This window comes from Mustelus asterias, chromosome 5, assembly GCF_964213995.1.
Source record: "Mustelus asterias chromosome 5, sMusAst1.hap1.1, whole genome shotgun sequence".
Lineage (NCBI taxonomy): Eukaryota > Metazoa > Chordata > Chondrichthyes > Carcharhiniformes > Triakidae > Mustelus > Mustelus asterias.
In genome coordinates, this window is record NC_135805.1 from 122,156,192 (window position 1) to 122,168,494 (window position 12,303).

Below are 12,303 nucleotides of genomic sequence, written 5' to 3' on the forward strand. Positions count from 1 at the left end.
GTCCAGGTCTTGCTGCATTTGGGCATGGACTGCTTTAGTAACTGAGGAGTTGCGAATGGTGCTGAACATTTTGCAATCATCAACGAACATCCCCACTTCTGACCTTATGATGGAGGGAAGTTATTGATGAAGCAGCTGAGGATAGTTTGGCTGTGGACACAATCCTGAGGAACTCCTGCTGTGATGTCCCGGGGTTGAGATGAATGAACTCCAACAAATACAGCTCTCTACCTTTTGTCCTAAGCATGACTCCAGCAAATGGATAGTTTTCCCATTGGCTCTGGTTTTGCCAGGGCTCCTTTATGCCACACTCGGTCAAATGCTACCTTGATGTCAAGGGCTGTCACTCTCACCTTACCACTGGCATTTCAGCTTTTTTGAAACAAGGCTGTAATGAGTTCAGCAAGTTCTTGGTAGAACGAGTGTCAGTGAGCAGGTTATTGCTGGATAAGTGTTGCATGAAAGTGCTGTGATGACCCCTTCCATCACTTTACTGATAATCAAGAGTAGGCTGATTGTGCAGTAATAGTTGGGTTGGATTTGTCCTGTTTTTTGTGGACAGGACATACTTGGGCAATTATTCACATTGCTAGGTAGATGCTCGTGTAGCTGTACTGGACCAGCTTGTCTAGGGATGCAGCATGTTCTATTGTCCTATTGTAAGAATATTGTCAGGGCCTATTGCCTTTGCAGTATCCAGTGCCCTCAGCTGTTTCTTGATATCATGTGGAGTGAATCGAGTTGGCTGAAGACTGACATCTGTGATGCCGGGGACCTCTGCAGGAGGTTGAAATGGATCATCCACTGGGCACTTCTGGCTGAAGATAGTTGCAAATGCTTCAGCCTTGTCTTTTGGACTGAACTGCTGGGCTCTCCAAGACTATGGATGAGGATATTTATGGAGCCAACTCCTGATAGTTGTTTAGTTGTCCACAACCATTCATGACTGGATATGGCTTGCTTATTCCTTGTTGCCTTTGCTGTTTGGCATGCAAGTATTCCTGCATTGTAATTTCACCAGGTTGACCCCACGTTTTTAGGTATGCTCGGTGTGGTTCTTGGTATGCCCTTTTGCACTCTTTATTGAACCAGGGTTAATCCCCTGGCTTGGCGGTAATGGTACAGTAGGGGATATGCTGGGCAACGAGGCTATAGATTGTGATCGAATACAATTCTGCTGCTGCTAATAGTCCACAGCATCACGTGGATGCTGAGTCTTGAGTTGCTAGATCTGTTTGAAGTCTATCCCATTTAGCATGGTGATAGTGCTACACAACACAATGGAGGGTATTGTCTGGACTTCGAAGACTGGACTTTGTTTCCACAAGGACCGTGCGGTGGCCAACTTCTACCAACACTGTCATGGACAGATACATCTGCGGCAGGCAGGTTTGTGAGGATCAGGTAAGTAGGTTTTTCGCTCTTGTTGGTTCTCTTACCACCCGCTGCAGACACAGTCGAGCAGCTATGACCTTTGGACTTGGCTAGCTCGGTCAGTATTGCTAACAAGGCAGTCTTGGTGATGAACATTAAATTCCCTCCACCCAGAATACATTTGCTACCCTCGCTGCTCCTCCCAGTTGATATTCAACATGGAGGAGTACTGATCAGCTGAGGGGACATGCTAAGTGGTAACCAGCAGACGGTTTTCTTGACCATGTTTGACCTGATGCCTTGAGACTTCATGGGGTCAAGAGTTGAAGTTGAGAATTCCCAGGACCACTCGCTCCTTACTGTATCCCACCGTGCCACCACTTTAGATTGTTGGTCTGTCCTGACGGTGTTTCAGGACATACCCAGGGTGGTGTCTGGGGCATTATCTATAAGGTATGATTCCTTGGGTGTGATTGTCAGGCTGTTGTGTGACTCGTCTGAGAGACAGCTTTCCTAATTTTGGCACAAATGTTAGTAAGGAGGACTTTGCAGGGTCGACGTGGCTGGGTTTGGCGTGATTGTTTCCAATGCCCAGGTCGATGCCGGGTGATCCGTCTGGTTTATGCAAAGAGCTAGAATGAAACAACCTCAGACCTCAGCTGGACTAGCTTCTCTCTCTGCATCTTTCTGTGTGTTTATTTTTTGTATTAACAGCTGAAATGGCTCATTATACACTGTGCCACCCCTTCCCCATCTCTCATGGTTATGATTATAATGTTTTAACTAAGTTACAATGTTGTTTGTTTGCTTCTGCTGTGCATCAGCTGAATTTGATGCAAACGATCCTAGATTGGCATAAACATTCTGTACTCGTATCAGTAGATTGCTGTCAAATTATTATTGCAGATGTTCCGTTTTGAATGCTAATCTCCCAGTAAATGGTATTGAACAACATGTGCAGAGCCCTCTTATTAAATAAATGAATTGGCTCAATGGTTCTCACTCATGGCCAATCTGGGCTGTGTAATCGCACATTTGCTAATAATTAATTCTTGCTTCTTTTGGAGGAAAAGGGAAGAAAAAGGAAGCTATCAAATACTCAGATTAGTTCAAATATATTCTAGTTAATAGTGTGCGCAGGCAGTAAGCTGCATCTGATATGAATGGAACCTTCACTGAAATTAGAGTTGGGTTATATAAATTATGAATCACATATGTTCTTCGGTCAGATATTCCTATCACGTAGAGTTAAGTGAGCCTTGGATAACCTTTGAAGTTAAAGTAATGGTTTAGTTACTGGTAAAAGAGAACTAGAATCATAGAATCCCTACAGTACAGAAAGAGGCCATTCGGCCCATCGAGTCTGCACCGACCACAATCCCACCCAGGCCCTACCCCCATATCCCTACATATTTTACCCACTAATCCCTCTAACCTACGCATCTCAGGACACTAAGGGGTAATTTTAGCATGGCCAATCAACCTAACCCACACATCTTTGGACTGTGGGAGGAAACCGGAGAAAACCCACGCAGACATGAGGAGAATGTGCAAACTCCACACAGATAGTGACCCAAGACGGGAATCGAACCCAGATCCCTGGAGCTGTGAAGCAGCAGTGCTAACCACTGTGCTACCGTGCCGCTAGTGATTAGAACTTTGATTTCATGGCGAGATCAGTGAAGCTGGGTGTGTTTTGAGTCCAAAATGTTGAGGTGAGTTTTAATAAAGATGTTTAAAATGATGAAGGATTTGATAGAGTAAAGAAGAGATTTCCATAGGCAGGAGAGTTGTTGACTCAAGGACACAAGTTTAAGATAAAAAGGCATGGAATAAGAATTGATTTGAAGTGTGATGGAAGCAGTGTTAACTAAAAGTTTCAAAAGGGAATTGGATATAAAGCTGAATTTGTCAAGCTTGAACATGTGGAACGAGTCGAGAAAGAACCAGCAAAAACATGCTCTGGATTGAATGGCCTCCTTTTAAGTGCTGGAAGTCAGGGCTGATCCACAGTGCCATGCCCTCCACCATGGCTAGCACATGGAGGCAGGTCCCAAATCCACCCCAGCAGGGAAGAGGAGCGTGGCCCATGCTGTTGGCATGAATCTGATTCAAACATGCTGCCCAGCCAACTGGCCCCCAGGGAGTCCGGGTTGTTGTGGCAACATGCACTATAGATTGTAGTGGAAGAGGCTCCAATTGCATTATATCACATGCCGGACAAAGAATCTCTCCTCCTCTTACTGCCCACCACTGGCAGGATTTGTAAGTTGATGATCAATCTGTCTGGTCATGTCATGAACACAACCTTTAAAAAAATTAATTTACGGCATTTGGGCATCGCTGACAAGAACAGCACTTATTGTCCAACACTCGTTGCCCTTGAGAAGTTGGTAGTGAGCTGCCGCCTTCAACTGCTGCAGTCCCTGAGGCGTAGGTCCATCTACAATGCCGTTAAAGAGAGAATTCCAGAATTGTGACTCAGTGACAGTGAAGGAATGATGACATATTTCCAGATCAGCATGGGGAGTGACTTGGAGGTGAATTTCCAGGTGGTGGTGTTCCCAGGTATCTGCTGTTTTTGTCCTTCTAGATCAGGGGTCTCCAAACTACGGTGGCCCGCAGTTTGGAGACCGCTGAATTACATCATAGCGTTTACCGTGTTCTGAATTCCAACCCACAATTACTGTTGGACGACATTTATCATTAAGATGCCGGGATTCTCACTGAGCAGGAATACTTTGTTGGGATACATGTAGCGAACCTAAATGACCAACACGGATAGAGACAAGTAACATTTCGCACTAACGATTACTGTTGTTTAACAAAAGACGTTGGAGCGTCTCCAAACTGCGGGCCGGATGTGGCCCGCTGGCCGTAGTTTGGAGACCCCTGTTCTAGATGGTAGTGGTTGTAGGTTTGGAAGCTGCTGCCTAAGGAACCTTGGTGAGTTCCTGCAGTGCATCTGGTAGATGGTACACATGACTGCCACTATGCAGCAGTGGTGGAGGTAGTGAATGATTGTGGATAGGGTGCCAATCAAACAGGCTGCTTTGTCCTGGATGGTGTCAAGCTTCTTGAGCATTGTTGGAGCTGCACTTGTCCAGCTGAGTGGAGAATATTCCATCAACTCCTGACTTCTGCCTTGTAGATGGTGGACAGGCTTTGGGGATTCATGAGGTGAGTTCCTCACTGTAGGCTTCCCATCTTTTAACCTGCTCTGGTAACCATAGTGTTCATATGGCTAGTCCAGATTAGTTTCTGGTCAATGGTAATCCTCTTTGAGATCCTCTCTTGTTGGAGATGGTCATTACCTGACATTTGTGTGGGGCGAATTTTACTTGCCGCTTGTCAGCCCAAGCCTGGATATTGTCCAGGTCTTGCTGCATTTGGATATGGACTGCTTAATTATCTGAGGAGTTGTGAATGAGACTGAATATTGTGCCATCATCAGTAAACATTCCCATTTTGGCCTTATGATGGAGGGAAGATCATTGATGAAGTGGGTGAAGATGGTTGTGTCTAGGACACTACCCTGAGGAACTCCTGCAATGATGTCCTGGGACTGAGGTGATTGACCTCCAACCACCACAACCATCTTCCTTTGTGCCAAGTATGACTCTAACCAGTGGAGGATTTCTCCCTGATTCCCATTGATTCCAGGTTTGTTAGGGTTCCTTGATGCCATACTTAGTCAAATGACTGACCTTGGCCATTAAGTCCTGGAGTGGGACTTGAGCCTGGAACTTTTGGCTGAGGCAGGGATGCTACCCACTGCACCACAAGACTAAGACCTCCTCTGAAGATTCAAAAGCCTGATAGATAATCTGTTGTCTGTAACTTGAATTGGAATGAATGTATATCTTTTGTGCTGCACTGCCAGGTAGCAACCTATCATTTTTCACTGATGCAGCTCCACTTTACCCACCTTTTCACTTTCTTCTGTCTATTTTGTTTTTCATACTCACTTCAGTATTCACATTGAGCTATATATTTACTGTCATGGCTGTTTGCTTAGTAATTTGCCCAATGGGGTCTCACCAATTGCAGCTTTCTTTTACTCAGTCATGGAACGAATGGGGACAGCACAGGAGGAGGTTGTTTGGCCCGTTGGGTTTGTGCCAGCTACCTGCGAGAGCAACCCAGCTGATCCCACTCCCTGGTCTTTTCCACATAGCTCTGCAATGCAATTATGTTCTGTTCGGATAATTATCCCGTTCTCCTTTGAAAGCCATAATTGAATCTGTCTCTTCCATACTCTCAGGCAGTGCATTCCCAGCATTTTCTAGCCACATCATTCTCTTGTGTTACCTCTGGTTCTTTTACCAGTCATATTAAATCTGTGCGCTCTTGTTCCTGACTCTTATGCCAATGGGAACGGTTGCTCCTCATCTCTGTTCAGACCTCTGATAATTTTGAACAACTCAATGAAATCTCCTCTTAAGCTTCTTATCTCAAAGGAGAGGAGCACCAGATTTGCTATTCTGCTTGGGTCACTGTCTGTGTGGGGTCTGCACGTTCTTTCCGTGACTGCGTGAGTTTCCTCCGGGTGCTCCCGGTTTCCTCCCACAGTCCAAAAGATGAGTTGGTTAGGTGCATTGGCCACGCTAAATTCTCCCTCAGTGTACCCGAACAGGCGTCGGAGTGTGGCAGCTAGGGGATTTTCACAATAATTTCATTGCAGTGTTAATGTAAACATACATGTGACACAAACTCCAGTTTGTCATGCTCCTGTCCTTGAGCTTCACAAGCCTAAGTTTGGCAGCATTATACTGCGTTCTGTATCATCAAACTTCACACACACAAGTGTGGCAATGTTATACCACGTATTTAGTATGGAAGATCTGTATCGGATGGGCATTATGACCCAACTGAAATACTGTACAGTATTGGACAAATGCTGTTTTGGTGAACTTTGCAATGGTGCGATAAAATATTTTTTGACCACTTGTTTGCAAGGATAACAATCACACAAAACACTATTACCAAGTATCTGACTAATATAATCTTTTTTTTTTATTGCAGATATTATGGAAATTCCAGAAAGTATCTCATTTTGCAAATCATTACAAGTAGCAGATTTTAGTGGCAATCCCTTGACCAGGTAAAAAAATACCTCATTACAGGAGCAAGCATATCTTGTTGTAACAGTTAATGTACGTTGTTTTAATCTGAGCTGTTTGCTTATAGGTATGAAGAACTGCCATTTGACGATGTATAATATTATTAACATAACTAACACTGACTTGTAGGTATTATTAGCATTTTTGTAATTAAGACCCATATATGCCAAATGTTATGAAATGGGTGAGCAAACTTTTGTGGTGTCTTTTTCTGCAACATAATTTACAAATCAGCAGCTTATTATTTATCATTCAAATAGTCTGATGAAAGCTTTGATTACGGAAAGAAGTGTACAGTTTAACACCTCTTGTACCTTTTATAGAACTGGATTTTTTAATAATGGACTCTGTTCCATTATCATTTGCCTTTTGGATTCTCCAGGGTAGTGTAGGGAATATTTTGGATGAGGTAATTGTTAATGTATTAATTTTAAAGATTAAAGAAAAACTCAGGTGGGTTACCAATGAATTTTACAGAAGGCCCTCAACCGTCACAAACTGACTAAGTTTGTGAATGTGTTCACCCTTGTGGGCATGTGCAGATGCACATGCATAGGTGTGGGCCTGTGTGTGCACATGGTCAGTCACACATTTCATGACTGGGCTAGACAATCTTTGGAGGTCCATACTGTCAGGAGGTTCACAAAGGAACAACATGGATATATCTAGGACTAGGGCCCGTGTCTAATGGGGCAGAACTTGTTTATTAGCAAGAAAAATATCTGAGGATGTGATACAGGTATTAAGATCTCATGAGAATACATGAATAAAATCTTATCGCACATGAACAGGCCGTTCAGCTAATTTTGCCTGTGCTTGTTCATAGAATCATAGAATCCTACAGTGCAGAAGGAAGCCATTTGGCCCATCGAGTCTGCACTGACCACAATCCCACCCAGGCCCTATCTCCATAACCCCATGAATTTACCCTAGATCCCCTTGACACAAAGGTTCAATTTAGGATGGCCAATCCGCCTAACCTGCACATCTTTGGACTGTGGGAGGAAACCGGAGCACCCGGAGGAAACCCGTGCAGACAAGGGGAGAATGTGCAAACTCCACACAGACAGTGACCCCAGCCGGGAATCGAATCTGGGCTCCTGGCACTGAGAGGCAGCAGTGCTAACCACTGTGTCACTATGCGGCCTATTCTTTGAAAGAGCGGTTGTGCTTTGTCCCACATCCATGAAGACTGTGGAGGAACAGAGAGATCTTGGGGTCCATATCCACAGATCTCTAAAGGTTGCCACTCAAGTGGATAGAGCTGTGAAGAAGGCCAATAGTGTGTTGGCTTTTATTAACGGGGTTGGAGTTTAGGAGCCGTGGGGTTATGCTGCAACTGTACAGGACCTTGGTGAGACCACATTTGGAATATTGTGTGCAGTTCTGGTCACCTCACTATAAGAAGGATGTGGAAGCGCTGGAAAGAGTGCAGAGGAGATTTACCAGGATGCTGCCTGGTTTGGAGGGTAGGTCTTATGAGGAAAGGTTGAGGGAGCTAGGGCTGTTCTCTCTGGAGCGGAGGAGGCTGAGGGGAGACTTAATAGAGGTTTATAAAATGATGAAGGGGATAGATAGAGTGAACGTTCAAAGACTATTTCCTCGGGTGGATGGAGCTATTACAAGGGGGCATAACTATAGGGTTCATGGTGGGAGATACAGGAAGGATATCAGAGGTAGGTTCTTTACGCAGAGAGTGGTTGGGGTGTGGAATGGACTGCCTGCAGTGATAGTGGAGTCAGACACTTTAGGAATATTTAAGCGGTTATTGGATAGGCACATGGAGCACACCAGGATGATAGGGAGTGGGATAGCTTGATCTTGGTTTCAGATAAAGCTCGGCACAACATCGTGGGCCGAAGGGCCTGTTCTGTGCTGTACTGTTCTATGTTCTATCCCTGCTTTTTGTCCGTGGCCCTCTTAATTTCCTTGTCCTCAAGTCCCTGCCGAATTCTCCTCTTAAAATGATTGATTGAGTCAGCTTCCACCATCCTTTTAGGTACAGGGTTACAGATTCCAATCATTCTGAGTTAAAATAATTTTGATCTCCCCCTAGATCTTTTGCCAATTGTTTTAAATCTAGGAACTCTGCTTATTGACCCACTTGCCAGAAGGAACAATTTTTCTCTGTCTACTCTATGAAAACCTCTCATCTTGAAAACCCCAATTTGGTCATATCGTAATGTTCTCTTTTCTAAGGAGGTCTTAACGTTTCCAAAACTCTCCATATAACTCAAGGTCCACATCCCTGGTAACATTTGATAAATCCCCTGTACCAAATCCAATACCTTAATATCTTTACTGAAGTTCTGATGTACAGAGTTGTCGATAATATTCCAGCTGAGGTCTAGTCAACCATTTATACAATTCCAGCATGATCTCTGCTTTTTTGTCCTATTCCTCTATTGGTAAACCCAAGTTGCCCACCACCTGATCAGCTTCCCAGGCACTTTGAAGGATTTGCATATATGAATACCAAGTCTGTCTGCTCGTTTACTTTTTAATAATTGTGCTGTTTGTAATATTCCCTCCATGTCATACACCCCTCTTTCCTGCATTTAACCTCACCTGACATACGTGCCATTCTGCCTGTGGCCTTCCTGAAGATTGTAACTATCCTCTTCACTGCAGGCTACTTTGCCAAGTTTTGTGTCATCTGTAAACTTTATAATTTGTCTAAATCTGGCTTTTGGGGAATGCTCACTGCTAATCATCTTCTACTCTGGAAAACTTCTGTGCAGCACTACCCTTTGCTTCCTGCGACTGAGCTGCTTTCTTCTTTATTCCATGGGCTTTCATCTGCTTAATTAGTCTCCTCAGTGTACTATATCGAATGCCTTACAGAAGTCCATGTATACATTTACTGTTTTACCTGGATCAACTTTATCTGTTGCCTCGCCAAAGAATTAATTAAACATTATTTCCCTTTAGCGGGTGGGATTTTTCTCTCTCGTCGTGGTGTGTTTGGTGGTGGTGGAAGGCAGCACGCAGTTCGCTGGCAGCAGGATCTTATGGTCCTACTGTTATCAGCAGGGTTTCCCACTGAATGCACCCCTTGCTGCCAGGAATCCTGCAGTGGGTGTGCGTCGTCGGCAGGACCATAAGATCCCGCCAGCATGAACGGCAGCAGGAGTTTGGCGAACAAATTCATACTGGGTGCCCTAGATTAATTTGTGATTTTCCAAATGAAAGTTAGGCTGGCTGATCTGTGGTTTCCTGGTTTATCCTCCTGCCCTATTTTTGAATAACGTTAACAATGTGCAGTTTGCTGAAATATTTCCCTCTGCATCTGTAATATGCCTCCCTTCTTCACTTGCCAGCTGCTTGCACTATACATGTTTGTGAAATGTTTTGGGGTTCAGTTTAATATTACCTGCTAATTTTTTCCCTTAAACTGAATTTGGGAGGCAAAGAGAAGTTATTCAATTGGATTATCATGAAGAAAACATCTGATTCACTCATGTCACTTGGGGAAAGAAAGGAAATCTGTCACCTATATCAATTTCGGCTTTTATGTGACTCCTGAGGAATAGCAATGTGGTTGAATGTAAACTGCCAGCTGAAATGGCCAAACAAGACACTCTGTTCTATTCAATGATTTGGATGAGAATATAGGAGGCACGGTTAGTAAGTTTGCAGATGACACCAAGATTGGTGGCATAGTGGACAGTGAAGAAAGTTATCTCCGATTGCAGCGGGATCTTGATCAATTGGGCTAGTGGGCTGATGAATGGCAGATGGAGTTTAATTTAGACAAGTGCGAGGTGATGCATTTTGGTAGATTGAACCAGGGCAGGACTTACTCAGTTAATGGTAGGGCATTGGGGAGAGTTACAGAATAAAGAGATCCAGGGGTACATGTTCATAGCTCCTTGAAAGTGGAGTCACAGGTGGACAGAATGGTGAAGAAGGCATTCAGCATGCTTGGTTTCATCGGTCAGAACATTGGATACAGGAGTTGGGATGTCTTGTTGAAGTTGTACAAGACATTGGTAAGGCCACACTTGGAATACTGTTTTGGTCACCCTATTATAGAAAGGATATTATTAAACTAGAAAGGGTGCAGAAAAGATTTACTAGGATGCTACTGGGACTTGATGGTTTGGATTATAAGGAGAGGCTGGATAGACTGGGACCTTTTTCTCTGGAGTGGAGGAGGCTGAGGGGTGATCTTATAGAGGTCTATAAAATAATGGGGGGCACAGATCAGCTAGAAATCATAGATCATAGAAACCCTACAGTGCAGAAGGAGGCCATTCGGCCCATCGAGTCTGCACCGACCACAATCCTACCCAGGCCCTATCCCCACATATTTACCGGCTAATCCCTCTAACCTACACATCTCAGGACTCTAAGGGGCAATTTCTAACCTGGCCAATCAACCTAACCTGCACATCTTTGGACTGTGGGAGGAAACCGGAGCACCCGGAGGAAACCCACGCAGATACGGGGAGAATGTGCAAACTCCACACAGACAGTGACCCGAGCCGGGAATTGAACCCGGGACCCTGGAGCTGTGAAGCAGCAGTGCTAACCACTGTGCTACCGTGCCGCCCTAGATAGATAGATAGTCAATATCTTTTCCCAAAAGTAGGGGAGTCTAAAACTAGAGGGCATCGGTTTAAGGTGAGAGGGGAGAGATACGAAAGTGTCCAGAGGGGCAATTTTTTCACACAGGGTGGTGAGTGTCTGGAACAAGCTGCCAGAGGTAGTAGTAGAGGCGGGTACAATTTTGTCTTTTAAAAAGCATTTAGATAGTTGCGTGGATAAGATGGGTATAGAGGGATATGGGCCAAATGCGGGCAATTGGGATTATCTTAGGGGTTTAAAAAAAAGGGCAGCATGGACAAGTTGGGCCGAAGGGCCTGTTTCCATGCTGTAAACCTCTATGACTCTAATCTCCACAACCTTCTCGAGGGCAATTTTCATCTAGAATACATCTAGATGTATTCATCTAGCTGTATTCATCTGAAATCTGTTTAATCTAGAATACATGTCATGGCCTCTTTCTGCATTGTCGGGTTTCTTTAATTTCTATCAAAGAAACCCGACAATGCAGAAAGAGGCCATCTGGCCCATCGAGTCTGCACCGACCACAATCCCAACCAGGCCCTACCCCCATATCCCTACATATTTTACCCACTAATACCTCTGATCTACGCAGCTCAGGATACTAAGGGGCAATCTTAGCATGGCCAATCAACCTAACCCGCACATCTTTGGACTGTGGGAGGAAACTGGAGCACCCAGAGGAAACCCACGCAGACACGCGGAGAATGTGCAAACTCCACACAGACAGTGACCCAAGCCGGGAATCGAACCCAGGTCCCTGGAGCTGTGAAGCAGCAGTGCTAACCACTGTGCTACCGTGCCGCCCGGTCAATCTAATGTGGGTGATTGGGCAACTTCAATGTTATCCTTCTAAACTTGAGAATTTAAGCCTTATTTACTTGGCCTCTCATCATAGGACAACCCTTGCATCCCAGGGATCAATTTAGGGAGCCTGAACTGTATCACCTCCAATGCAAACATATCCATCCTTAAATGTGGAATCCAAAACTGTACACAGTATTCTCGATGTGGTCCACCAAACCCCTGTACGATTGGGGAAGAATTCTTTATCCCTATACTTCGAATTGTTATGAAGGCCAACGTGCCATTTGCCTTCCTAACATTCCATGAATGACTAAAACAAAATGGCGCACTGTTACATGCTGCACTTGCCCTACTTCATTTCTCAAAACCAGGTCCAACATGTTCTTGGTTAATAGGAAAGCAAAACACTGCAGGTGCTGGAGATATGAAC

General features: G+C 44.5%; 1 protein-coding gene across 2 annotated transcripts in view; it reads left to right on the forward strand.

The window, feature by feature from the left end:
- The window catches only part of lrrc1 (leucine rich repeat containing 1), a 250,060-nt gene that overhangs the window by 67,265 nt on the left and 170,492 nt on the right, over window positions 1-12,303 (forward strand). For both annotated transcript variants that reach the window (XM_078213275.1, XM_078213276.1), the window contains exon 3: window positions 6,400-6,478. In XM_078213275.1, coding sequence (XP_078069401.1) covers window positions 6,400-6,478 — 79 coding nt within the window. The remainder of the gene's footprint in view (window positions 1-6,399; window positions 6,479-12,303) is intronic.